At 39.7% G+C, this 27,684-nt stretch overlaps 1 protein-coding gene across 2 annotated transcripts; it reads left to right on the forward strand.

Annotated features, from left to right (window-relative positions):
- Positions 1–2,692: 2,692 nt before the first annotated feature.
- LOC124282420 (stimulated by retinoic acid gene 6 protein-like) lies at positions 2,693–27,640 on the forward strand. 2 transcript variants are annotated; one of them, XM_046718408.1, is made up of 18 exons: positions 2,693–2,907; positions 6,001–6,124; positions 7,987–8,069; positions 8,523–8,662; positions 8,981–9,101; positions 9,429–9,489; positions 10,060–10,179; positions 10,696–10,769; positions 14,904–15,012; positions 15,904–16,042; positions 18,400–18,475; positions 18,560–18,635; positions 19,455–19,503; positions 21,009–21,129; positions 22,242–22,358; positions 22,816–22,979; positions 24,244–24,372; positions 25,205–27,640. In XM_046718408.1, the coding sequence occupies exons 2-18, from the start codon at positions 6,020–6,022 to the stop codon at positions 25,462–25,464; spliced, it is 1,944 nt and encodes a 647-aa protein (XP_046574364.1). In that variant the 5' UTR covers positions 2,693–2,907; positions 6,001–6,019; the 3' UTR covers positions 25,465–27,640. The 2 variants fall into 2 exon arrangements, with proteins under 2 accessions (XP_046574364.1, XP_046574366.1); XM_046718410.1 differs by having other exon boundaries at positions 2,693–2,897; positions 6,015–6,124.
- The last annotated feature ends 44 nt before the right edge of the window (positions 27,641–27,684 follow it).

Raw genomic sequence — 27,684 nt, forward strand, 5'->3', positions numbered from 1 at the left:
AAGACTCCGACATACCTGCTGTATGTAACCTGAACTCTGATGTTTTTAGGAAGCAGTTTGAAGTCGGAATCATTTCTTAATACAAACACTTTGTCAATAATCTCAAACATATTTGCAAGTATTCATTACAGTTAACCTCGCTTATACTGACATTTGCACTTTCTAAAATATTTTAGAATTAGAATTTCCGGATACCCGAACCACTTCACTACGACTATTCTATGGAGGTCCAAAACACAAGTCTCTATTGTCTAATACAATACAGTATTCGTGTATTATTCTGTCAAAAAACTGTTTCGTATCTCTTCAGCAAGTTCATATGAAGGAACGAGGTATAACAAACATGTTCAATATAAATGTGAAATCTGATACAAAACTATCAAAAATAGCTATAAGCAATCCCCCAATCTACTAGCGATGTATTTTACAAAAACAAAACCGTAACACAGGACGTTTGATACAACGATGAGAATATAATATATCAGTACCTTTGATATCAGGGTTAATATATTCTAATATAGTGTCATTTTGTTGCAGTGTTTAATATTATCTAAAATAATAATAAATATGAGCGTACTACATTTCTACAACTGTTTGCTGTTGGTGGTTATATATACAGTATATGTCGTATATCATAGTTTGATCAGTCATCGTTCAGATTTCCCAGAGATTTCTATCTCAAATTGGTTGAATATTATTATCATGCTTCAGCAATTTGCACCGAGTCAACGTATGACATTTATGTTAATTTTATCTATTATCAACTAACGTTCGCTTCAAGGTTAGGGGTAATATACTACTGGTTGGTGTAAACAACAATAATTTGTTCGAACACTCGTGATTTCGCTGAACTTAATGTTAACAATATTGGATGAAATTCTGAATAGTATTAATAATGTATTAATATTAATAGTGTAATATATACACAAATAGATGCAGGTTTGCAATAATATTTATTTGTAGCCTGTACCGGTGATGACAAAAGTAAATTAACACATAGCACGTGACACCCTCCCCTCTTTGATGTTTCATGCGTGATGATGAATTACGAAACCATCATCACCAAGGGTACCGGTTGTGACAATAGCATGAAAGGTGAAAGGGCATGTAATATATGACATACAAAATTCCGACACATCTGTAGTATTTTCTTCCGACTTTGGATGTTTTTAGTATTCCCCTATCTGATGTCTCGACATTCTCCATGAAAATGTGAGTGTACAAAATACTTTTTCAGCAAAGTGAGTGAGTGAGTGAGTTTTAGTTTTACACCGCCTTTAGCAATATTCCAGCAATATCAAGGCGGGGGGACAACAGAAATGGGCTTCACAGATATGTCCATGTGGGGAATCGAACCCGGATCTTCGGCGTAACGAGCGGGTGTAAATACAGCTATGACGCATTAGCTAAATGTGGGAGATGGGATTAATATAATGGAGGTTTATTTTCTGGCGCTGAAACCCACAGGTACGATGTGGTGAGGGCAAGCAATTGCCACACTTAATCACGTACATCTGGGACCGCCTCCGTGGTGTAGTGGTTAGAGCGTCCGCCCGGAGAGCGGAAGGTCGCGGGTTCGATCCCCGACCGCGTCATACCAAAAGACGTTAAAATATGGTACTTGTTGGTCCCTGCCTGGCGCTCGGCGTTAATGGGTACAACAAGGACTGGTCGGCTCGGAGTCAGTATAATGTGTCTGAGTGGGGTATTCATGCTTCACTGCGGCATGGTATCTCAGTGGGCTAGCACTATAAAACCAGCTTCAGTCTGGGCTAGTACAAGCACCTACACATACACATGCACGCACGTCGTCATATGAGCGAAATATTCTCAAGCACGACGTTAAACCCAATTTCACCTCACCTGTTCAAACCTTCCAATATGTATATCAAGATTATAATGAAATAAGCGCTAGAAATATAATACTTCATCTGGAATTCGAGCCCACGATATTGGTTTCTAGAATGCCCAAGAGAGGGGCCTTCCACATCGACATTCGGCGTTATGACTTGGTTGGTTGTTGTTTAACGCCGCACTCCAGTATACAAGCTATATGACGAGTCTGGATCTGACAATCCAGTGATCAGCAGCATGAGCATCGATCTACGCATTTGGGATACGATGACAAGTGTCAACCAAGTCAGCGAGTTTGACCACCTCTTAGCGGTTTGAGTCGCCTCTTATGACAAGCATAGGTTGTTGAAGGCCAATTCTAACCCGGACCTTCACGGGTCGAATCACCATATAGTTGGAATATTGCTGAGTGCGGCGTAAAACTAAATTCAATCACTCACTCACTCACCCACTCACCCATCTACCCACCTTACTATACGCAATTGACTCACCCTACTATATGCAATTGACTCACCCTACTATATGCAATTGACTCACCCTACTATACGCAATTGACTCACCCACTACTATATGCAATTGACTCACCCTACTATATGCAATTGACTCACCCTACTATATGCAATTGACTCATGCATGTTTATGCGTATCTATCAACCTGTTTACGGAGAGTGTCATATTACAGAGAGGCTGGTTAATAGGAGAGATATCTCTTACATTTCACACCCATTGTACATTCAGCAATTAACATTCCTTGCAGTCACGTTACGAGCAGTGTAACTACCCGGCAGCAAACTGATAAGCAAAGTAACAGCGGGTCTTATCGCCCAGCACTGTAAGTAGGTCAGACGGGGCGACCACAGTCGCCATATGTTCTCCTACGTTTAACGAATCCGGATGTAGAGCTAGTCCATAATAGTTGTCTGTGTTAGTGTCGTGCAACAGCGATGTGGTTCGTGTCGGTTGTTGGGTATATGTATACTTCTTAAAGTAAGCTGTTTATTGTCCGGTGTACACTTCTGGACTAAAAACAACTTAGCTGTAAGGTAAGAAATAAGTAGTAGGTAGTACCACAATAGAGGTCTCTGGTAGTAAGAATACGTTTTAGTCTCATCGTTAACTTCCGTCTTCGTGTCTGAAAATATTTCTTCGGCATTGTGTATTGGTATACGCGTGTCCATTATGCTTTAAAATATGTATTGTGTACATTCCATGTTTCCTGGGAAACAGTCAAACTTTAGATTATGTCTGTGAAAACAGCCTCGGTTGATCCAAGGGAAGTAACTCTAACATGTTGGCTTTAAGTAAGCTAAAGGGAGAGGTGAAGTAGCTGAGCTAGACTAAGGCTTAGTCTCTGAATATATATAATTTTGATAGTAACAAACAAGCCCATTTAAATTGAAAAGGAGTCCTAGGGAGACCAGAGATCCTGAACCTGGGGAAATCTAGATTTGCTTCGTTTAGGGCTTTAGCACTACAGGGAAGGCTAGGCTGTAGGGAAAATAATGTGGTTCAGGGACTGTGAGACAGACTATAGCTGAGCTGTTGAAGCGTTTAGTCATCTAGACTTTGAATGACATTTAGAAGTGATACACATGAGGGGGAGAGTTTTATGAATGTGAACTTGTTTATTATGAGGGACACAACGTCTCGGGGTATATTCTTATTGCGTCATCAGGTGAATGAATGGTATGAGGCAGAGATTGAGTGAGTTCAAACTTTACGTCACAAGGGCAATATTCCAGCAATAACGTGACGAGAAAATTGATATAAATACTGGATAAGATATGATTTAGAAGTCTGTCATCGATGGGCAGTAAAATAACAAGACTAGCACAGACTTAAAACTAGCATATTACCACAAAACAATAATTATACACGCAATAATATAAGTAGTCTGTCATAAAGACACTGAAACAAATGTATCAAAGAAATGCCATGAAAGTCTAGAATATGTGGTAAATCTAGATTTTCACAGTCTGAAAATGAAGAACGCCTAAGGGCTCTTTTTCATTATACTTTATTTGTTTTTATTGTGAACTGGGTTTTTTTGGAAAATATACTAACCATCAAAAGTTTAGACTCACTAGTGTAAATGTAGCCACTTACTTCAGTCAACTGTTCTAAACTTGATTTTGCGAAATATTCCATTCAGTTTGAAGGTATTGTTTACACATGAACTAATGTATTGTAAAACAAATTCGTACCATTGAAAGCTTTTTGTCAAGACTTCATTGTGATGAATTCTTAACAAAACTTTACACCAAAACGCAGCTGTTGACATGCACGATATTTGCACATGCTTTTTAGGAATTTGATGCATAATACTCGTGCAATTTATCTGTGTAACCACACACACACACACGGACACACACACGGACACACACACACACACATTACACATAGTAAGTGCTTTAGGTGAGTCTACACTTTTGATGGGTAGTATATGTTCATTTCAGAGACTAGTTGTTAGTCTACAATATAAGGGTCCGTTCATGATTTATGGCTAGGGGTGATGATGATTTTAAAGGGGGCACCCGTTTTGTTCTGGGGAGTGGGAAGGGCATCAGTTTAGTACACATGCACTAGGGGGTCACTTACTTCGTACATACATTTAAGGGGTTCATTTTATGGGCTTAAGATCGCCAACAACTGAAGGTAGATCACCATTCTAGATACCATGGGGACTTACGGTGCCCTGTATACATACACGGGCTCAAGCTGCATGTACGCCATCCCTTCAGATGCTAACGATTAAGACAAAATTAGCCAAGCATTCAAAGAACATATATTCTACGAATAAAAACGTGATTAAATATGCTTTGAATGTTTTGGGACTTACGTGTCGTCTCAGGAGGACAATAATTTTACAGAACTTTAACCCCCTTTAAGGAAACGGCCACTAACAATCAAAGTCATTAATTTAATCTACCAATTATAAAACTCCATTGATCTAAATACAAAACAGATTATTCACAATTTTTCTAACAACTCTATATCTTCTGAAAAGCTAATTATTAAATAATAAATAATATTATAGAAGATCCTTCCGTGTATTTTTTACACTGAAATTTGTATCCCTTGTGATGAAAAAATCAGAGAGCGTATATATGTATATGTAAGAACAACACAAGTAATAAGACAACAAAGATGCAGGTTAAACAATGGAAGCAGTTAACAGGCGTTCCTGTTTGAATGGCAAAGGACAAATGAAAGCCAGCACTTAACAGTTAATCTAATTATGATCCTTATTCGGTTCCCCATGTTGCGTGACCCTTGAAAATCCGGGTTAGAGCTGGTCTTCAGTAACCCATCCTTTTGTAAGAGGCGACTAAAGGGATAAGGTGGTGTGGCTCGCTGACTTGGTTGACACGTCATCATATCCCAATTGACTAGATCGATGTCCATTCTGTTGATGACTGGATTATCTAGTCCAGAGTAGATCATTTACAGACCACCGTTATATAGCTGGAATATTGCGGAGTGTGGGGTAAAACTAGACTCACTCACTCACTCTACACGTGCGTGCAATGTATAACGCCGCTTCTTTGTTTCACCCGCCTGATATGGCTGGTTTGTGGTTTGGGTAGTCTTTCACTTTACTATCATGATGTGAAGGACACCACACGGTCTACAGGTACAATTCTGTGACAACAATCAATATATTTTTATCTGAACAGAAAACTATATTCACTCCAGAAAAATGAAAATAACAAATTAGGCGACTTTGACAAAATGTGAAAAGTCCTCATTGCTATGCACTGTAAGGGACCGTTAATAATTTATGGCTAGGGGTTGGGAGTGTGATGATGATTTGAAAGAGGAACAGCCATTTTGTTCTGGGGAGATGGGGAGGGGGATCATCAATTTTGGAGACTAGGGTAGGGTCACTGATTCTGTACATGACATGCAGAGGGACACTTACTTTGTACAAACATTTTCTGCGGGGTGGGGAGTCATTCATATCGTACATTCTTCTCTATAGCAATCATCATCATCAGCAGCCTTTGTTGTCGGGATCTATGCCCATGATCTATATCCATCACTGGATTGTCCGGTCCAGACGAGATCATTTACCGACCGCGGTCATGTAGCTGCAATTGTGTCAACTGTGACGTTAAACAAAAAACAGAATTTTCACCATTTTTTTTATATATTTTCAGCTACCATGACAGAGATGTCGCCAATGGTAATACTCAGTAACCAGACCCTCCCTGCCTGTGCGGACATCATTGATGTTTTGGCGTTCAGTCATTACGTCACCCTCCCTGCGGTAAGTCGAGCCACCTCCTGGGCATGTCCGTGTGCTGAGTGCTTTACTTTTTTACTTATACCAGTAATTCATTACATGCTGTTAGTACATATTCAACGATTATGTTGTATTTGTGGCAATAATGATATTAAAGATTTAACGTCATTCAAGGAATTATGTGGTTTGGAATGAATTAACGATGTCAGTTTACATTAAAAACTGAATACTTACAACATATGTTATATTTGGGATTACATTTTCTTAGTAAAGTACAGAATCTAGTTCATTTTCGGGTTGAGTCCCATCCGGGATTCGAACCCATTTACGCACCTAATCGCCAGCACACAAAGTCATGATCAGACGCCTAGACCGCTCAGCCACCGCGGCTTCCACAAAAATGGAAGTCGGACAACTGGTAGTCTAGACTGCAGACTTTGTGTACCCCTCTTATAAGTGTGAATTGGTACGTGTTCCCACGGCCGAAAGCTATGATTACACAATACCATTTACTAAGAAAGTGTAATCCAAAATATAACATATGTTACATTTGACCCCTTTCTAAATGGCATTGTGTAATCATGAATACTTACAATTTATATTGCTATCGTTAATAAAGTTATTGACATCATTTGGCGCTCTCCCGAAAACGGAATAGAACATTTTATACTGATATTATATTAGTTAATGAATTACTGATATTAATGAATATAATTATCAATAAATTTATCAATTTTCCAGGAACATGTTTCACGATCTTTGTCAAGTGCAATCACGGAATTTGTTCAGTATCACAGTTTTTTGAAAAGCCTGTTTGAGTTAATTCTTCTGGCAATGACTGATTTGATTCGTTCGGTGGCGACCGACATTGAGCAGATTTCATGGACCCACCTCGTCTTCCTGCTCATCACACAAATGCAATTTTAAATGGGTATTGGTCTATGTTCAAAGTATTTAGCTCTGTATGTCGCAACCAAATTTCAAATGACACCTTGTTAAATCAATTAGAGTATACATAGGTTCATGTCATCTCTCGTTTTAGGGGACCGCCTCCGTGGTGTAGTAGTTAGAGCGTCCGCCCGGAGAGCGGAAGGTCGCGGGTTCGATCCCCGTCCGCGTCATACCAAAAGACGTTAAAATATGGTACTTGTTGGTCCCTGCCTGGCGCTCGGCATTATTGGTTACAACAAGGACTGGTCGGCTCGGAGTCAGTATAATGTGTCTGAGTGGGGTATTCATGCTTCACTGCGGCATGGTATCTCAGTGGGCTAGCACTATAAAACCTGCTTAAGTCTGGGCTAGTACAAGCAGCCGCACTTACACATACACACGCAAGCACGTCCTCATATGAGCGAAATATTCTCAAGCACGACGTTAAACCCAATTTCACCTCACCTCACTTCTCGTTTTAGGGGACCATATTTTTTTTGTATAGCAGTCAGTGTAAACATGTCGTTACACGTACAAATGATCTTCATAGAGGAACTAAATAGGGATATTAAAATATTAGAATTGGCATTCAATTCAGTTCATTGGGGTATGAACCTTGATGGGTCGAGGCCAAACTGTATGATCGTCAAAGACGATCCAGACTACCAGTTGTCCGACTTCCATTATTGCGGAAGCCGCGGTAGCTGAGTGGGTTAGGCGGCTGTCATTGCGTGCTGGCGATTAGGTGCCTGACTCTGAGGGTGTGGGTTCGAATTCCTTATGGGACGCAACCCAACAAAAGTACTAGAAAGTACTTTACCGACAGAGTGTAATCCCAAATATAACATGTGCTAGATTGGGAAAACGTTCATACCTTATCCCTGACTCTCTGAGGGTTCACGCTGCAATAAAGTCAACTGTCAATCGTAATTCACGGAAGGTATGTTTCTTTCCAGGCTGTCATAATTCTCATTCTAGCGCTGCTAGAGAAGCGACGATTCCGCCCTGAAGTATGTGGAGGCCGACCTGCATTGATTGTGTGAGTATCAACGACTGTCCAGCTCTGTGTACATTTCTTCTAGTCCTGTATTTATTTCGGCATAAAAACCAAACTAAAGGGTCGTGTAAAAAATGGGGTATCGGATGGGGTTGGTTTGGTTTTTGTTTAACGCGGCACTCAGCAATATTCAAGCTATATGGTGGCGGTCTGTACGTAAATTATATGTACCAGACAATCCAGTGATCAATATCATGAGCACTGATCGACACAACTGGGATGCGATTACATGTGTCAACCAAATCTACCCGATCCACCCGAGCCTGACCACCCGATCCCGTTAGTCGCCTCTTACGACAAGCATGGGTTTCCGAAGACCAATTCTAACCCGGATCTTCACGGGTCGGCATCAGATGGGTTACGTCAAGGTGTTTCATGAAGTGCCAGTCTTTTAGTCTGATTCCATTGGAAATATATTCATATTTTGTTTTCCAGTCCTCTGCCTCTACTTGACGGCTACGACAACCGTTTCTCCTACGCCGCAGCCTTCGGGGCCGTCACCAACATCATCACATCATTGTTCGTGAACTTGGATACACCCAATCCCTTCAACAACGTTCCTTTGTGGGCTGCAGGTGGGTGTCCACTACAACTGATGATCCTCGGACAGATCTGTCATACTGACAAGCTCTAGGGGTTATCAGATCGTAACAGTCAAAATCATAACTTGTCAAATTAACATGGTTTGTTCAAGGCAAGACGAAGCACTGTCATATGTAGGACTGGCTGAAAAGATCGATAATCGGAAATATCGTTGATGGGATTCATTATTAATTATTATCGGTATCAAAATTGTGTAATCGATAATATCGTAAATGAACTATTATGTCTGTGTTCATGAGTTGTTTCTAAAGCATGTTCTTTGCTATCATGGCACTGTTGATATGTTTCAGCCCTGGTCCTGCAGCTTCGAGTTCTTGAGATCTGCATCACATGTTTTCCTCTGTTTGCCTGTATTTCCACACCACACAGGCTGGCTGGATCAGTACTTGGTGTCATTTACAGTTCGGTGTTGTAAGTTGTATTTGTTGTCAACATCCGTTGGTGTGATGATCTATTTCCAGACCAGTGTATAAAGACCAGTGCGTGCGTGTGTGCGTGCGTGTGTGTGTACGTGTGTATGTGTGGTCTTAGGAAACCATGCTTGTCTTAAGAGACGACCAGGGGGATGAGGTGGTCAGACTCGCTGACTTGATTATTGATTACCACATGTCCTGGTATCAGAATGGCTCATGATGACTGTCTGGTCTGCACTCGGTTATTTATCCATATAGCCGGCCATGAAAATATTGCCGAATGCGGTGTTAAATAAGAAAAGTACAGATACAATTTGTATTGCAGCTTAGGCGGTACGTTAGCTGAGGCCGTACAGACCTACTGCATGATTGACCCAACACTAACGGTAAGTGTCTTAATGCCTAGCACACACAAACACGACATAAGTCAGGTAAGTTACATAGCCATACCCCTAGGTTAACCAAGTGAAATGTGCCACTAAACATTCGAGGTTAAGTATATATGCCACGAAAGCTGTTATGTTGAAAGGAGATGTTCAGAGATAGTTAACCATCGCACAATACCCAAAAGTTAAAATTCGTTTTGAATACCGTTACAACAACATGGCTAAATGAATCTGTCAAAATAACTGATTTAAGCCACAGGTCCTCGTGTCTTTGCGAGGATTAAAGATGTTAAAAAGATATAAATCATTTGAGATGACCCCCGACTCGAAATACTTCACAGTATAATAATTATGACATAATGTATTGTACTGTGTAGCATTTCGAGTCGGGTGTCATCTAAAAAAAAGAATTGTTTAACCTGTAATCTTCGCAAAGACAAGAGGGCCTGTGTTATAAGCCTCCTTTTTGGCTTAAGTCAGCGCTTTGAATCTATGCTCGATAGCTATGTTTATAATCTGCCTCTCGCCACAGCCCGTAGACTATTTAAGAATAGTTAGCATCGTTTATAGGTAGTTCAAGCGGCATCGGTGCTCACCTACTTCCCGGTTGTCCTGTGCTTCTTGTATCTGATCTCGAAGTTCCTTCTTGTCATCATGGAGTGCTTGAGGTCAAAGACATACGTCATAACAGTGAGTAGTATTAGAGTTTTCATTCCTTCATCGATTGGCAGTACATGACTTGCATATTTTAAAAACCAAATGGATAATCTATTATATTATACATTTGTAAAGCGATTATTATCAACCTCAAAGATGCCCAGTAGCGCAGATGTATTTCCCGGTTAACCCAAGCTGGTTGTGGGGCGCTAGAAGGTTAATAACCATATAACCATCTTATCCCTCCGGGTACCCATTCACTGCTGGGTGAACACAGGCATATGATGAACGAACTCACCTACCTAAGGTGAGACCACAAGTGTCACATATGCTTCGTTGTGGAGCAGGACTGAAGTCAAACTACCAAACACCAATCCAAGGACTCTCCTTAACCAACGTTGCTTAACTTCAACTGATTTGTGAACTGTCTAATTACAGGACCAGACACCACCACAATATTTCGATATCAAGCACTTTGGTGATATATGACCATTGGTTATGCCACTAAGGCAAATTAAATGACTATTATATATTTGTTTAACTCCAAAGGAGCCGCTAAAACGGGTGTACGCCCACCAACAGCAGTATGTGCGTCAAGTTCTACACAGAGACTATGAGCCAAGGTAATATCGTGGTGTTATTAGGAATACATGGGGCATGCAGGCTATTATATAGTCCTGTATTTGGAGAATCCTTCATTATGTGCGCGCCAACTGGCGATAGCGAGACGGGGCCCAGCTTACTAATGGTACCAGGTTTCCGGTGACAAGCGTATATTCAAGAACCAGTTCTGGTTCCAAATTAGGACTTTACCAGGGCCAAAAAAAATAAATGTTATGGTTCCGATTTCCTACATTTCAGAACTAGGGTAGGTAGGTAGGGTTTGTTTGTTTTTTTGCAAAATATTTTTACATTACTCATCATGTGTCAGAAAATAGATTTAATTTATTATGAGGTGAGTAAAATTGTTAGGCTCGGCGGGAATATTTAGGATCGGTCGGGATTTCAGAACCACAAGCTTTTTTTTTTGGCCAGACCAAGGGTACAAGCATGCTTGGCTGTCATAGCTGTTGACAGTCGTAATAGCTGGCTAATTTGGGGATGGTTGGATCGGACATTTGTTATTCTTGCAATAATTATCGGTTCCTTACTGACAACTAATAACCATGGGACCAGTTGAAAGGCTATGAAACGATGTTTGTCACCGGAAGTACTAACGTCTCGCGAAGTGCCGTGACATACTCACGGGCCCTATTGCGGCAATGTTATGTAATCATATGCACAGAGGTTTACAGACTATTAGTATATGGAAATTAAACCTAGGGCATTCTAGTGGCATGTGTAGTGTTATGATCATATATTGCACAGAGCAGCGACTATAGCAGTATAGCGATTCTATATGTAGGACAGTATGATCATATGGAAATTAAACTATAGCAGTATAGTGGAAATTAAACCTTGGGCATTCTTGTGGCATGTAGGACTTATGATCATAGTGTGCACATGATCATATATAGTGCACATGTAGACTGTACTTGCAGCGACTATAGCAGTATAGTGGAAATTAAACCTTGGGCATTCTAGTGGCATGTAGGACTGTAGTGTTATGATCATATATTGCACAGAGATTTACAGCGACTATAGCAGTATAGTGGAAATTAAACCTTGGGCATTCTAGTGGCATGTAGGACTGTAGTGTTATGATCATATATTGCACAGAGATTTACAGCGACTATAGCAGTATAGTGGAAATTAAACCTTGGGCATTCTAGTGGCATGTAGGACTGTAGATGTTATGATCATATATTGCACAGAGATTTACAGCGACTATAGCAGTATAGTGGACTGTAGTGTTATGATCATTACAACCTTGGGCATTCTAGTGGCATGTGGCATGTATTGCAGGACTGTATGTAGGACTGTAGTGTTATGATCATATATTGCACAGAGATTTACTTGCAGCGACTATAGCAGTATAGTGGAAATTAAACCTTGGGCATTCTAGTGGCATGTAGGACTGTAGTGTTATGATCATATATTGCACAGAGATTTACAGCGACTATAGCGGTATAGTGGAAATTAAACCTTGGGCATTCTAGTGGCATGTAGGACTAGAACTAAAGTATCTTTATGGTGACATAGACCTGTAGCATTGTAGTATGAAACATTGTTGTAGGACCGTGACATTAAACTATATTAACATATAGGACTGTAGCACTATGGAACCACATACATGAAACACTGTAGCATTTTAGTGACACGTACGATTTTAGCCGTAGAATGGCTTAAGGGGCTGTAGCAATGTAGTGGCATGTAAGCCATTAATGTAAGACCTTATTATTATAGACCTGTGGTGATGTAGCAATATATTCGATCTATTTGGCATGTAGGACTGTGGCATGAAAGGAACGCTTGGGACTTTAGCATTATATAGTGGTATGTCGGACAGTAGCATTGGACAGACATGCAGGGCTGTAGCATTATCGTTTCATATTTGACTGTAGTGGCATGGAAGACTGTAGTATTATGGTGGCATGTGGGAATGTCCTTAGACTAACAACTAGTCTCGGAAATGAAACATATTTTACAGACAAAAAACTCATAGTAAAAGAAATATAATATAATGAAAAGGAGCCCTGAGACTTTCTTCATTTTCCTGGAAATCTACACTTGCCACATTTTCTAGACTTGCGTGGGCTTTCTTGGATTTATTTGCTTCAGGGTCTGACAAACTAGATTGTCCCACGGTGGTGACATATAGGACTGTATGACTGTAGCAATAATAGTAAGATGATAGTGACCCATGATCGTGACTGGCAGATAGTGACTGTAGCATTATAGTGAGATGTAGCACAGTAACATGATAGTGACATGTATGATTGTAGTGACATTGAGAGTGTAGGATTTTCGGGAGATGTAGCACATACAGATGTACGACTGTAGAATTATAGCATGTATAACTTACCTTACCAGCATATATAATGTGTAGCTAGCATAGTAACATCGAATTGTAGCACTTGAATTAACTTTATGACAGTACGGTTGCAACACTGTAAAAAGGCAACATAACATTACATTAACTTCCAAGCAGAGCAAATCGAACGGTATCATCGATATCAGTATACCTGTGGGATGTATTACACTCTTCAAAAACAGAAACGCATAGGCTAAACATAAGGAAATGTAATAAACGCATTTCAGTGTAGATAAGTCGATTAAGCTTAAACATGGATGCAGGAAATTCGACACACGGATGAACATATGTCTTGTTGTCATTGCCAGCATTAATTCAATTCACTCCCTGCACATGTGTGGACGCAAGGGGACGTTCTGGTCAGTACCTGGTGACATCGCCACTTGCAGTCGTCACTGCGCGACACCGCCTTATAAGGGATTGCAAAGGTCGTCGGATGTTTGCTTGGGGAATTCTTCGCCATTCCTCCTGCAACGCGTTGGCAAGTTCTGCAAGTGTCTGAGGACGATGGTGACGTTTACGGATGCGTCGATCAAGTTCGTCCCATAGATGCTCGATCGGGGTTCAGATCAGGTGATCTGGAAGGCTAAGGAAGAACATTGACGTTTGCATTGGCGAAACAGGTACCTGTTACACGAGCTGTGTGGGATCGAGCATTGTCGTGTTTATACAGCTCCCTCTGGTGGTTAAAAACGGTGGGAGGAGGTGAGGTCGCAGGATTTGGTCGAAGTAGCGATTTGCTGTTAGATTGCCTTGACCCACCACTAGCTCTGATCTACCCGTGTATGACATGTCCCTCCACACCATGACGCTACCTAAACCCAAATCTGTCCACCTGTCGAACGGCTCAAAAAGTTCGTGTAGACGTCGATAGACACGTTGTCTCCCATTCCGCCGTTGCAGGGGGAAATGCGCTTCATCGCTGAACCAAACGCGTCGCCAGTTCCCCAGGTTCCATGCCTGTTCCCCGTTGCACCATTGGACCCTTCTTTGTCGGTTTAGTCGTGTCAGGACAGGTCCAACTCTTGGTCGATATGCTCGAATTCCTACTTCTCTCAGACGATTTCTGATGATTTGGTCGGAATTTCTTCGAAGATCAGGCACCTGTCCTGCAGTGTACGTTGCTGAAGCAAGTCGTTGATGTAGGTGAAACACCCGGATGAATCGGTCCGGAGCAGGAGTGGTCACACTTGCTCTTCCGCTTCGGGGACGATCTTGGGTCGAATTCAAGCGGGTATATCGATGCCAAAATCGAGATATGGTGCTTTGGTGGACGTTGAAGTGTAGACAGGGACTCCCCTGCTACCAAGCGTCCAATGCCGATATTTCGGTCAGTAGCAGTCAATCTTGGCATTTGTCATCTTCGTTTACGTCGTAGATTCTAAATGAAATGATGAATTTGGTTTGGCCTTTTATAAAAGTCGATGTCTCTACTCATGTTTCCGACACATTGCACGTGCATTACGTGGAAAACTATTTCTGCATGCACTTTTCATGTACCGTTTTCATTTTTCATGACAAACGTAAACAAACACATTTTGAAATGCGTTTGAGAGCAATACACTACAACCACGGCATGATTAACAGGACTCTAACATAGGAACTGCTGTCAAAGTATATCAAAACCAACTGCTGAGAACGCCTATGCTTTTCTATTTTTTTAAAGAGTGTAGTATATATATATGTATAATCAGTAGCAGGTTTGTATATTGAAAGTGTAATCAACTTATGATAGATTTATGCATAACCATGATATTGCAATTTGTATAACCTTGTATTTCAGCACAGAGACAACAACGTATGAAAAGCTAATCTACAGATCCGTCCCTGGGTTCAAATACCCAGTTCGAATCATTTCTGTGGTTTTTGTACTGCTAGTTCTTCTATACAAAGTAAGTAAGTTAATGTTTTCCTTTTTGCATAAGGGGGCAGTCGGGTAGCCTAGTGGTTAAAGGGTTCGCCTGCCACGCCGAAGACCCGGGTTCTATTCCCCACATGGGTGCAATATGTGAAGCCCATTTCTTGTGTACTCCGCCGTGATCTTGCTGGGATATGTCTAAAAGCAGCGTAAAACTAAACTCACTCACACGTTTTGCATAATGCCACGTCCGTCAGTTTAATGCCTCAGTAGAACGGTGGACTTTGGAACCACGCAATACTACAATGAGTCACAGACAGGTTTTGTTTAAAGCACATTACCCAACAACTCGTAATATACGGGTGGATGTTTCAGCCGTCTCATTTATCATCACCCGACAGAATATATGTGGTCCCATTTCATCACAATCGCTTTTGGAAGTACTCCGTAAATTATACCCAGGTTGAGAATTGAACCCGGCCCTTTGAGATGTTGAGCAAACGCTTTAAAGAACAAGCTTAATAATACAATACGTATAAAAGTACAAAAAAATAATATAATACAATGCCATAAATCCCAATGTTAATGCTGCTGATGACAGCTTCTCAATCTTCGACTCTCAGATAGGAGTCGCTTCGCGCAGTGCAGCGAAAGCAGCGCCGAACTCAAATCAAACCAACCAAACTTATTGTCCATAAGAATCTTATTTGATTCCGCGAAGAACAAACCTGATCCTTCTTTTAATGGCCTAAAATCTGGAGATTTGGTTCCCTTTAAACTCACCATTATCACACTTTTCCTTGATAAATGTGATGGAAAAAGTCACGTTGTCCACTTACATTGAATAGACTATAACCAAATTTCCTTCTTTCGTGGCTGCTTGTCTAGATATTATATCAAATGAGATTGTTTGTTTTGATTTCAGATTGGAATAGCTCTGATCCTTGTAGGAGTTCAAATTACCGAAGGACTTGAATCATTTTCTGGCCAATTGAATGTTTCATATATCTTTCGTGACACCAGGTTTTATTTCGCGACGCCAGTGTTGTTTGATCTACTTACAGGTATGACACTTTCTTTATATTGTGAACTATCCAGTTTTGATGTATTGCATTAATAGAATTACATATAATACATGAACACTCACAGCGAACTCCATCATCAGCAATAGTGTCAAAGCGCCACATAGTCAACAATAGTGCCGACAGGTAATTGGATACAAGGATAACATTACCTTCACAAGCTAGGAAATCTATATATTGCATCACCTTCACTGTTCCGGATCTTTTCTGGTTTGGGTTGTTGTTTAACGCCGCACTCAGCAATATTCCATCTACAAGGCGGCGGTCTATAAATAATTGGGTGTGGACAAGACAGTCCAGTGCTCAACAGCATGAGCATCGATCTACGCAATTGGGATACGCTGACATGTGACAACCAAGTCAGTGAGCCTGACCACCCGATCCCGTTAGTCGCCTCTCACAACAAGCATGGGTTACTGAAGATCAATATTCTAACCTGGATGTTCACAGATCCACTGTTCCGGGACGTGTAATGGGCAATGATTAACAAATACACATTAAATGGAATATACGCTCAGAAATCAAAAGTACAACAATTAGAGGAGCTCAAAGCTCAGACACAAGTGAGGTGAGGCGAACTTTAGCTCAGCCTCAGCACGTTTCATGCTCGTGGTCAAAATCACCCAAGCAATCGAATTGCCAGACTGACAAACTGATGATCTTGATGATTTGGAGATTTTACTTGCGCTTTCCGGCATTATGTTTATTTCCTACACGGACTATTTAGTGTGGCCCCGAAAGTTGGTTGAACGGAAATCTAATTTTGGGAACCTGTTCATGGTTACATACCTCACTTTATGTGTCTTTCCACAGCCAATGAAATATATGGTTGACGTATCGTCAACTGCATTTCAGTCAACGGTCGCCTAATGCGCACGTATAATACCCGCCACAGTATGTTTGCTGCTGCAACTGTAAGGTAGTGTCATGCTTTGTATGACAATAAGGACACGCTTTCAGAATAGCAAAATGGTGACTGCGTACAGACACGTAAACACATCGGTGAGAACAAGTTTTGAACAAGAGTTTACATTAGCATTTTAGCAGCGGATGCTATCTGTAGAGCAATAGTATGCTTACCCCAGGTGTCAGCACTGATTCTGAGTGATCCTTGTCACGGGATTTTCATCACTATTGTCCAACGGAATTTTTTCCGGTACATAAGAGACAATATGTTTTCCCTGGAGTTGACGTGTTGACTTATGCTACGTTACTTTATATTTTTCAAAGGAGAATGTACCCATATGACACAGTATTTGTACATCGGACATTCTGTAGCCATTTTGTAGATCGAACTGACTGACTGAGTTTGGTTTTACGCCGCTTTTAGCAATATTCCAGGAACATCACGGGGGACACCAGAAATGGGCTTCACACATTGTACCCATGTGGGGATTCAAACCGGTGTCTTCGGCGTGACGAGCCAACGCTTTAACCACTAGGCTACCCCACCGCCCCTTGTAGATCGAAACATGAGACAGATAGTATTATTCTGTTATGGACAATACTTTCCATATCTTGACAGTGATCTATAAACTTTATACAACATATATGTGCCTTTACCTTGGATTCATTTTAGAAGTCCACTGTTACGTAAATTTGATATTTAAAAATGTACTGTTGACGTCCATATTCTACGTCCAACATTATTCGATTGAAACCGTTTGGGGGAACTTTTATCGTGCATCCTCGTTAATTTCAACATGTAGTTTTACCTCCCTCTTTAACGTTTGCGTCTATATGAAAAATTGACAAGCGATAATATTTGTGTATCCGTATTCAGACGACTGAGCACCCGCATCATGTAGATGTATCTGCGTCAACTATAAAATTATAGTCAATTTAAATTTTTTTATTTTGTTCATAAGAACACATTTAGTTCAAGTTACTAGACCAGATGTGAATGCTTAAAAGATGGAAAATACAAGGACAGATCATTTCAAAAACAATCTAGATATTTATTGTAAGTTGACATAAAATTATGAACCAGAAAAGTAGATATACACCGTACCTTCACAAACAAAAACGAAAACAAAAGCCGTGGACTTAATGAACAACCTTGTTGTACGCTTATAAGCATAGGACATTCGAAACATTCAAAGAAGTAATGGTCACATCTCATACAAGATTTAACAGACACATTATATTTTTACTATTCCAACCATTTTGACGTACAATTTTAAAGACATATTTTGATTATTTAACGTTTGCATAACCCGTTTTATACATATGAAGAATAATACTTCCGGGGAGATGCATCACTGTGGGATTCGTAGCAAGAAATGATCCACGACTGTATCACTGATGCATATTTGACTGGCTTGTTTCTTGTGTTGCAGGTGTGTTTTACGTCACAGCGACGGTATGTGTGATTGTCACTGCATTCTACATCTACCTGTTTATGAAGAGTTACAGGTAGGAGTTACAGTCCAGTCGGTGTAATGAAATCGAGTTGTCTTGATGCATTGAAAGATCATGATGATTCTGTTCTGCTTTCAGACGGCATTTGCTGCGCATGTTTCGGGGAAACAAGAGCTTCATTCTCGATCAACTGCCAGAACCACACCGAATGATGGTATGTATTACATATATACATTCATACATAATAATATTATACCCATTGGCATGGGCGGTTACATAAATGAATACTCCTATATGTTCTATGTTCAATGAGAAATACCACCGCGCCTATATGCTATAATACATCAACGACTGAGATTATGCAAAGATATAAGAGCCTATACCGAAACGTCGTATCATAATATAACAAAGACGTTGATACCCATAAAGTATCGTACCTTTCTTATATGTGTTGGATTTAAAAACACCACTCCTATATAAATTAATGAGATGTGTCACAATGGCTGATTGTAGAATGTTGTAGTCATGGCTTGTGTTTAATGATTAAAAAATTAATAAGGAAAAACACACATATACGACCCATCGGCACGTTTTACCCTAATGCATTTCCTCATTTTAACAACCTTAAAAGTGTTGCGATGGGGACCTTTCCATATTCACAAGAAATCTTTTTCAAATGCTGAGCTGATTGTACGATTCCGACTATATTATGAGTATATGTTTATGAATCATTATTAAATAATGGTAATACCATGTTTTGTGAAACGAAATATATCCTTCCCCACAGGCACACACACATGCAAGGGCAAATCAATTGTACTAAAAATATCCTGGAATATAACTAGTTCTCAGCCATGTGAACATGTCTGATATTGTTAACTTTCAATTGGAGTAGGTCTTTTATCCTAATACATCTTTGTCGCAAAAGACATCAATTATATGGTGTGCAGATAAACTGGCCTTGATTATGTTAACACAATGAAGTATTTCGTACAAGGGAATGTAAACTGGTATTTTTCTTTTCTGTTTTCAGGCTAGTAGCATGCGCTTTCCTGGATATCAAGTTGCCTACATGTTATGGGGTAACAACTGCAAACTAGTTTAATCAATGGCATGGCTTATTGTTCATGTTACGTAGTATCAATGGCTACGTCAACTGTTGGAATGCACAGTAAGCTGTAAAGCGAATACGGTGACTTCAAATTAATGTTTGTGCAAGTTAATGTTAATGTTAAAGTTCTAGTCCTCTATCACTGATTGAATATGAGCACTCTTGTGGTAACTTCAGTTAAGAAAGATTAATTGAGTCTCATATCTGCAGTTTCTTCATCGTATCGACTCGTGTAGGTGCGGGTTAGAATTGATCTTCAGTAACCCATGCTTGTCGTAAAAGGCGATTAACGGGATCGGGTGGTCAGGCTTGCTGACTTGGTTGACATATGTCATTGTATCCCAATTGCGTAGATCGATGCTTATGCTGTTGATCAATGGAGCGTCTGGCCCAGACTCGATTATTTACAGACCGCCGCCATATATCTGGAATATTGCTGAGTGCGACGTAAAACTAACCTCACTCACTGTTTAACATATAAGTTATTGCATAAAGGCAGACCTACCTTTTCCCACGTACCATGAAACCTTGTTAGTCCGGACGAAAGGGAACACAATATGTTTTGTCCGTATTAACAATTTTCAGAATTAACAAATCTTAGTATTGATGTCACGTTGTTTACTTGCCATGTAACCGTTCCCAACAAGATCGCCCATAGGGGAGGTTTTCGGATTGACGGGGTCAGGACTGGCGAGGTTTCATCGTATGTGTTTCGTGTCACATAAATGCTCTCCGATAATGATGTTCTCCACAACATCTACGCTGTAGTCACTTCAATACAAAGTAAACAAATGCCTTGTGCTATCATTCTGGAAATATTTACACAAACAATTGAGATAAAATGAACCGACTATAAATTCACCCTGCAAGAAATGTTTATCTATACCCATTGGCGGAAAATGACTTAAGACCACATTGAAGTTAATGATTTGCATTGTCGAAGCCAAGGGGGGGTTCAGGGGGAAATTCCAGTCGAGAGGCAGACGCCATTTTGTTTACATGTCATATGGTCAGTGGCGATCTTCAAAATAAAGTAAAATGATATTTTGTACATTTAACAGGGTGGTAAGATAAATATGTTGTATGCTTCTCCCTCGGGTAATACGGTCTGATGTACGCCTCTTTGAAGCAGTGTTACCCGACTAGTGTTACCCGACCCGACCCGGCTCGGGTAACACTGCTTCCAAGAGGCGCGCACATCAGACCGTATTACCCTCGAGAGAAGCATACAACTTAATGTCTATCTACATTTACACACATACGTACGTGTCAATATGTGTATATCTGAAAACGTACATAACTTGAACGACACACACCGTTTTATTCTACTAAATTGGATATCTCGAATGAATACTTGAGAATACAAGATTCTGACATGATATCAAATGATAAATTTGGTTGTTATGCGCAGTGTGCTTTGTCAGTTTTCTTCCCTTTACTTGTCCCCTCAATAATTTTATGGATTATGTTTTGCAGGTTTTCTAATGCTGTTTATTGCAATGTTCTCCGTGGTGTCGATATTCGCCTATGTGATATATCTGATTAGTATCAATCACCTCATGTCATCTGTACTTTTGTCGCTGTTACAAACATTGAGGTAAGCCCACTTATATGGTCACTTCAGCATTAATACTGCTGTTTCAAAAATAAGGGAATTTCATATAGCTTCGTGTCAACACATGTCCAAAATAGTGACATAATCGAAGTGTTGATATTAATAAGGGGTATCTTTGTTCAGGTAAAGGTTCATACGTTTACATACTGACTGACTGACTGAGTTTGGTTTTACGCCGCTTTTAGCATTATTCCAGCAACATCACGGTGGGGGACACCAGAAATGGGCTTCACACATTGTACCCATGTGGGGATTCGAACCCGGGTCTTCGACGTGACGAGCCAACGCTTTAACCACTAGGCTACCCCACCGCCCCACTTATACATACATAAGAATGCATCATGTATATGAATAAGTACTTTTATGCAGGCTCCAGTAAAGGCTTAACATCGGTATGAGCGTGACATCAAAAATTAAGATATACATTTCATTACTTTTTTGTCAATGATGAGAATATTTATAACGCGCCTTTTCCAGGCTAGATATCCTGCTCAAAGCGTACAATCCCCGGATAACACAAGCTGCCTGTTAGGCGCTTGCTAAGAATAATAGACTCAAGACTTATTTAACCAGGTGTGAAGCCCATTTCTGGTGTCCCCCGCCGTGATGTTGCTGGAATATTGCTAAAAGCGGCGTAAAACCAAACTCAGTCAGTCAGTCAGTATTTAACCAGGTATCCACTTTCTGCTGGGTGAACAGAGGCACTTTTGAACAAACTCACTTGCTTAAGGTGAGACCACATGTATCACATGTGCTTCGTTGTGGGGCAGGACAGAAGTCTTAGAAACTCTCAGGTTTTAAGCTGCCAAATCACCCATCCAAGGACTCTCCGTTCCCAATGTGCTTAACTTCAACTGATTGTGACCTGATGCACAGGACCACACACCATCAATTAATAAGTATAGTTATCCAATGTGAACGACCATCTCTCACACACATGGCAATGAAAGGAAGGTAGACATCTACGAAGTAGCGCTATACAAATATATATATATATATATCAATTAATATTTGTGCAAATTAAGATCACGTACCGATATTTTTTTCAGGATTTTGTTTTAATTGAAATTGATTGAAAAATGATTTGATACCAGTGTTCCAGCCTTCGCCATACTGCTGTTCTATATAGAAGTCGGCCTAGCTAAGTACGTGATCATGCAAGACAAGATCAAGGACACAGATGACGCGGCTCCTCTTAATGTTGACAACAGGTAGTGTAACATCCCCGGTCTCAATATCAATCTTTACTTTACAGGCTCTATCATGCAATTGGTTGAATGGACAGGCACAACGTTTGACCATATGTGCTCCTGCTTTCACCCTGTAAAATATACTTGATTGCAGCGTATACCAGCGTGGACTCACTCATCAGAGTTTAGATATGTGTTTCTATTCCAAATCTCTTTTAGTTCAGTCTAGTTTGGTCACTTCCATCTTACAGGTTCGATTCCCCATGTATGTAGATGTAAAATATGTGAAGCCCATTTCTTGTGTCGATCGGCGTACTATTACTCAATCAAATTGAGTATTGCTCAATATCAATTTTGAATTGATATCTAGTTACACACACAGTGTTTCCGACAACCGGAACATAAACAAGTCTGTTTACAAATCATGAAACTACATGTCGAGGACAATGTCTATAAAAGCTCAATTATATCATTTCAGGCGGTTTTATGAATGCTTTAATTACTACGCCTTTTTCGGAAATCTGGCCATTGGACTATTTACGTGTTTCTGGAGAATTCTACAAGGACTCATTCTTGGTGTTTTAATGGTTGGTCGGCTAGATCACAGCATATATGCAAGGGGCTGGGAACACAGTGACAAAGGTATGCCAAGGGTTTTGTTTATCCGCCTTTCTGGACCCTGTTGTTTTGAGAGGTGTATTTTTTTTATCCTTTGAGCGGTATGTTTGTGATAAGACAACTTGTCAGAAAATGGACCTTTGCCTTGATGTTAGTTATCACGAAGTAACGTTTAAAGCGGAGTTCAACCCAATTCGCCAGGAGAATGGGGACAATTTTATGGATGGATCCCTTGCTTGACAACGACATTAGAATCTTTGTCGAAACGTCGCCTATACAGAATAAAGACGTTGTATGTCCATAAAATTGTCCCCATTCTTCATCTCCTCAACTTCTAGAACTTCAAAGAAGAGATTAATATAACTAGTCTTGATTACCCCCTGGAACAGATTTCAGTAGGCGTGAATTGTAAAATGGCCGTGGCAATTATATGATTGGATCACTGAAAATCAACCGTAACCAAGACACAAACCAGGTGTCCGCGACAAGGGTAACCAAATACAGAGATGTTTCAATTTCAGGGTAATCCAAAGTGCGAATTGATGATTTCCGTCACTTATGTTATAATCAGTTATTGTAAAATATCAAACAAATATAAATACATTAAAGAAGCGTCATAACTAAAGTGATCATCAAATCCAGTATGATGTGAGACATTATTTATACACATGCACACACTTCATTTGATGGTTTAATTGGAAATCCCTGTTTGATGCCGCAATAAATCCTCGACCTACAGTCAGTCAGTGGTATTGTGGAGGCACACTGCACTTAATACTTGATATATTGTGCGTTTTGACTTCTATATCGACATTTATACCGACACTTGACCTGATTATTCATTTTTAAATCCGAAATTAAACAGAAAATTAAAATTCGGTTAAAAGCTTGAGAACGGCAGATCGTGATCGTTAACAATCGTTAATTGTGATTGTGACTGGAACAGGAACACATTTGTGAACATCAGTGAAATATCAGTGATGGTGGGTGAAACGCAAACAAACGAAATTGCAATCGCACCTGGAGGTCAGACGTATAGAATCAAGATCCGAAATATTAGAACTTTGTGTCTCAGTTGCGATTTGAATGTTTATCGAAGAAATAACCACTATATCAAGGTACCATTTCAATTTGAAAGACGCTTCATAGTCATTTTACAACATGTTCTACAATTGGTTAAGTGTATGAATTATTTGAAGAGCGTTAAATCTGTGACAGTTTCTCTCGCCAGTATCACCCACCATACTCACTAAGTACGACAAAGTAATAACGTTTTCTTCTATTGTAGGTTATCTGTCGTATATTTGCATGCTGCACGTGGAGAACGCCCATAACCACCCCATGTTGAGAGTCTTCTGTGACCTGTTACTGACAGATCTAGATAAGGATGGACAGCACCAAACATTCCGGAGACCTGGTACGTTTTGGTAACAAATTTTGCAATTCGTGTGTTAGTAGTCGACGAACATTGTAATCTTGGTAACATTTCATACGTCATGTAGACTTGTCCAGGTTGTCGCAAGTATGTTTTTTCACATGTTCGCCAGATTGTGGGGGTATTGTTCTATGTGAGAGAATTGGATTTACACATTTCATGTGGAGTATTCCGGTGTAGCAAACAATTGGAATGTTCAAACGATTGTGTTGAACCAGTAAGTGCTATAACCACGTACCTGTAACGGGGAACCAACCAGTAAAGCTGGACCAATCTACAAATAGCTCCATTTTTCTACAGCAACATCAGTACCTGGCAATCCTCTGATCTTGAAGACAAACCATAACGCTGTATCTACTGCCATGTTGTAATTTTCTGATATTCTGGTGTTCTGGCTTTCATTTCACATTATCAAACGTTTCTCAACCGATTACTACGAAATATTTGATGCTGACCATAACATAGAGAACATATACAGAGCGACAGTGTCCACGTATTTTAATAATTAATATTATATGTGGTATAGATATTGTAATACATCAGTTAGCAATGCACGTTTATGGAAAATAAAAGCTAATAGAATATGATACATAATCCTCTATATCGTGAAACAAAAGGAAAAAGCGAACAAACGGTTTCTCGTTGGAAAGTGAATTGACATATTCTGGAACAAAGTCGAAAGGCGATCTGACAATATAAAGGAGTTCAGGGAGGGTTAACTTAAATTCAGCAAGTTGCACATATGTGTCTTTTATTGAACATTTGGAACATTCATGTTTATCAACATGAAACCTTTCTTCTAATTTGAATTCAGTGAGAAGAAATACCAGAGCTTCAAGAAGATGGTACGTGGCTTACACGCTAATCAACAACCCAGAACTTGCTCAAAGACGGAAACGAGTTCTCAATGAAACCAACAGGAAACGTCGAATCATAAGGATAACACAGGCAGAAATGGAAGGTGCTGCTGACTGGCCCATTGACGACGGAATCAGTTCCTCTATTGAATTTGTATCAAGCGGAAAGAACGTTGCGACAAATCACATATCCTCTCAAAACCGTTCGGTCGTGTGACTGGACAATACATGTGACTAAAGCTTGTGTAGGGGCAATGCTGGTGACTACAGATTGCATTGCTTGTGGTGTTACAGGATGTGCGATCATAAAATTCATACCACATCATAGACTAACGCTGAGTCTCTGAATATATATAAAGTTGATTCTAACAAATAAACCCATTTGAAATTTAAAAAGGAGCCCCAAGGAGTCAAGACATTCAGACCTGAACCTGGGGAAATCTAGACTTGCTTCAATTAGGGCTTTAACATTGCAGGGAGGGCTTGGCAGTAGGGAAAATAATATGGTTCAGGGATTCTGAGACTACACGACATCACTGCTTTAACACCTGGCTGACGCTTATACCAACTGAGTTACACATGGCAATATAATACATTAAAAATTTAAATGTTATTACAGTTAACTTTTTTGATTGGGGAATAACCGTCATAATACAAACCAAATTGTCATTATTACAGTCAAACATCGCTGTGCCGAACTTACAGTTGTCTAAAAGTAAAGGCTTGGCTCTTGTGTATTAAAATTGTCTAATTGTATGTTTATAAGTGTGTATCCTCAAAGTGATAATATTATTGTTCCGGTCATAAAACCAGTGTGCACTACAACCAAAAGAGTCATATGACCATCACATCACATCGGATACCCATATATACCCGGATACAGAGGCATAAAATGAACAAAGTTACTTGCCTTAGGTGAGACGAAACATTGTCAAGCTGCCAAACATGGTCACCCATCCAAAGACTCTCCACGACCAACTTCAACTGATTCATTACCTCTGCTCTGTGCACCACACATTCCTTATTTAATCATCCTTTTGCAGTTGTTTTGAACCTCGGGTAAATCTAAATATTATTGTAGGCCCCTTCAACTTCGACACAACGGTTGTTGACGGTGTACTATTCACTCATCCCCACCGACAGCCAATAACAACATGTTCACAGGGTATCATATCTTACATGCATATCAACAGATGCTGACTAACAATGTGGTTGTTCGCCGTCAATGTAAGGACATATTGAGATTGATAACCAAATTCGGTATTCGGTAGGTTTAGTGTCCTTAGTCCTTTAGTGACCTGTTGGCACAGCAGGTAACAATAAATCTTCCAGCATTTTATAGCTGTCAGCTAATTATGATAAATAGAATCTCACCCTCGTGTCTTCTGATATCAAATATATCAACTCTCGTTGATAAAAGTAAACATATCTTCGGGAAGCCTTGGATATTTGTAACTTTATCAACTCGTGATGATATATTTGATATGAAAAGACACTCAGTAATACTGCAGGTAATACGTTTCTCTGCGCATGACTTGTTACATGCATAGACATTAAGTACTCATAAATCAGTTACGTAGAAGTAATAATATAATTAAGATGTATCAATAAAGGTAAGGCAACTTTGAAACAGAATCATTAATCATTTAACATCCTGGGGTCAGGTTTTGTTGAATATATCTGATACTTGTTTTGAAATTGTTAAACAAGTATTTATGTTACGTTTTAGAACCTGTGACATTATTAATTTTTATGGTGAAATCAAAACTTTGATGTTCCAGCCAAACCTATAAGCCAGGCTGCACTCGGTGCAGGTACTGAAAAAACGAACCTAACATATTCAAAGTACCCTATTGCTTGATATTGTGGAGTGAGTAAGCGAGAATGCTTGTCAATTTTCATGCCATTTGTATAATTTTGGGTACATGTATATCACATGGATATGAAATACTCCTTCTGTCTTGTATTCCCCTGGATTAGGTTGGATGTTTCAAAGAATAGGCAACGAGAATGAGTTTCTTAGATTATTTCAACAAGACTGAGATTCTCTTGAAAACAGTTCAAGGTATCACATGTACAGATCTTTGAATTCTTTGATTTTACCAAAAATTACATTTGAATGTAAAACTTGACATGGTGCATTTTCATGATTCGATCTTGGACTGTCAAAGATAATTATCAATATTTGACAACAACAATCTGTACATATCAAGCATGTTTAATATAATAATATACATGAAGAAGACGAATTTCATGTAATTGCAGTGTTTAAACTGACTATAAGAAAAACATGTTTTCCACAAAATGCCTATTTTTTTCCTTATTTATGTCTTTGTCCCTCGTCGACGTGAATTGATTATGAAATATAAAAAAATATAAAATCCTATTAACTCTATTAGTGTTGCATCCATTTTATATGCATATTGTTATATGTGCA

Source organism: Haliotis rubra, unplaced genomic scaffold (assembly GCF_003918875.1).
Source record: "Haliotis rubra isolate DU_JTF1 unplaced genomic scaffold, ASM391887v1 Scf3, whole genome shotgun sequence".
In the NCBI taxonomy this organism is placed as follows: Eukaryota; Metazoa; Mollusca; class Gastropoda; order Lepetellida; family Haliotidae; genus Haliotis; species Haliotis rubra.

Bases quoted from the DNA above. Each gene is read 5' to 3' on its own strand.
- LOC124282420 (XM_046718408.1), top strand. From the start codon at position 6,020: ATGACAGAGATGTCGCCAATGGTAATACTCAGTAACCAGACCCTCCCT. The intron at 10,180-10,695 runs GTGAGTAGTATT...TTAACTCCAAAG, and splicing joins CAAAGACATACGTCATAACA to GAGCCGCTAAAACGGGTGTA. The intron at 22,980-24,243 runs GTATGCCAAGGG...CTTCTATTGTAG, and splicing joins CTGGGAACACAGTGACAAAG to GTTATCTGTCGTATATTTGC.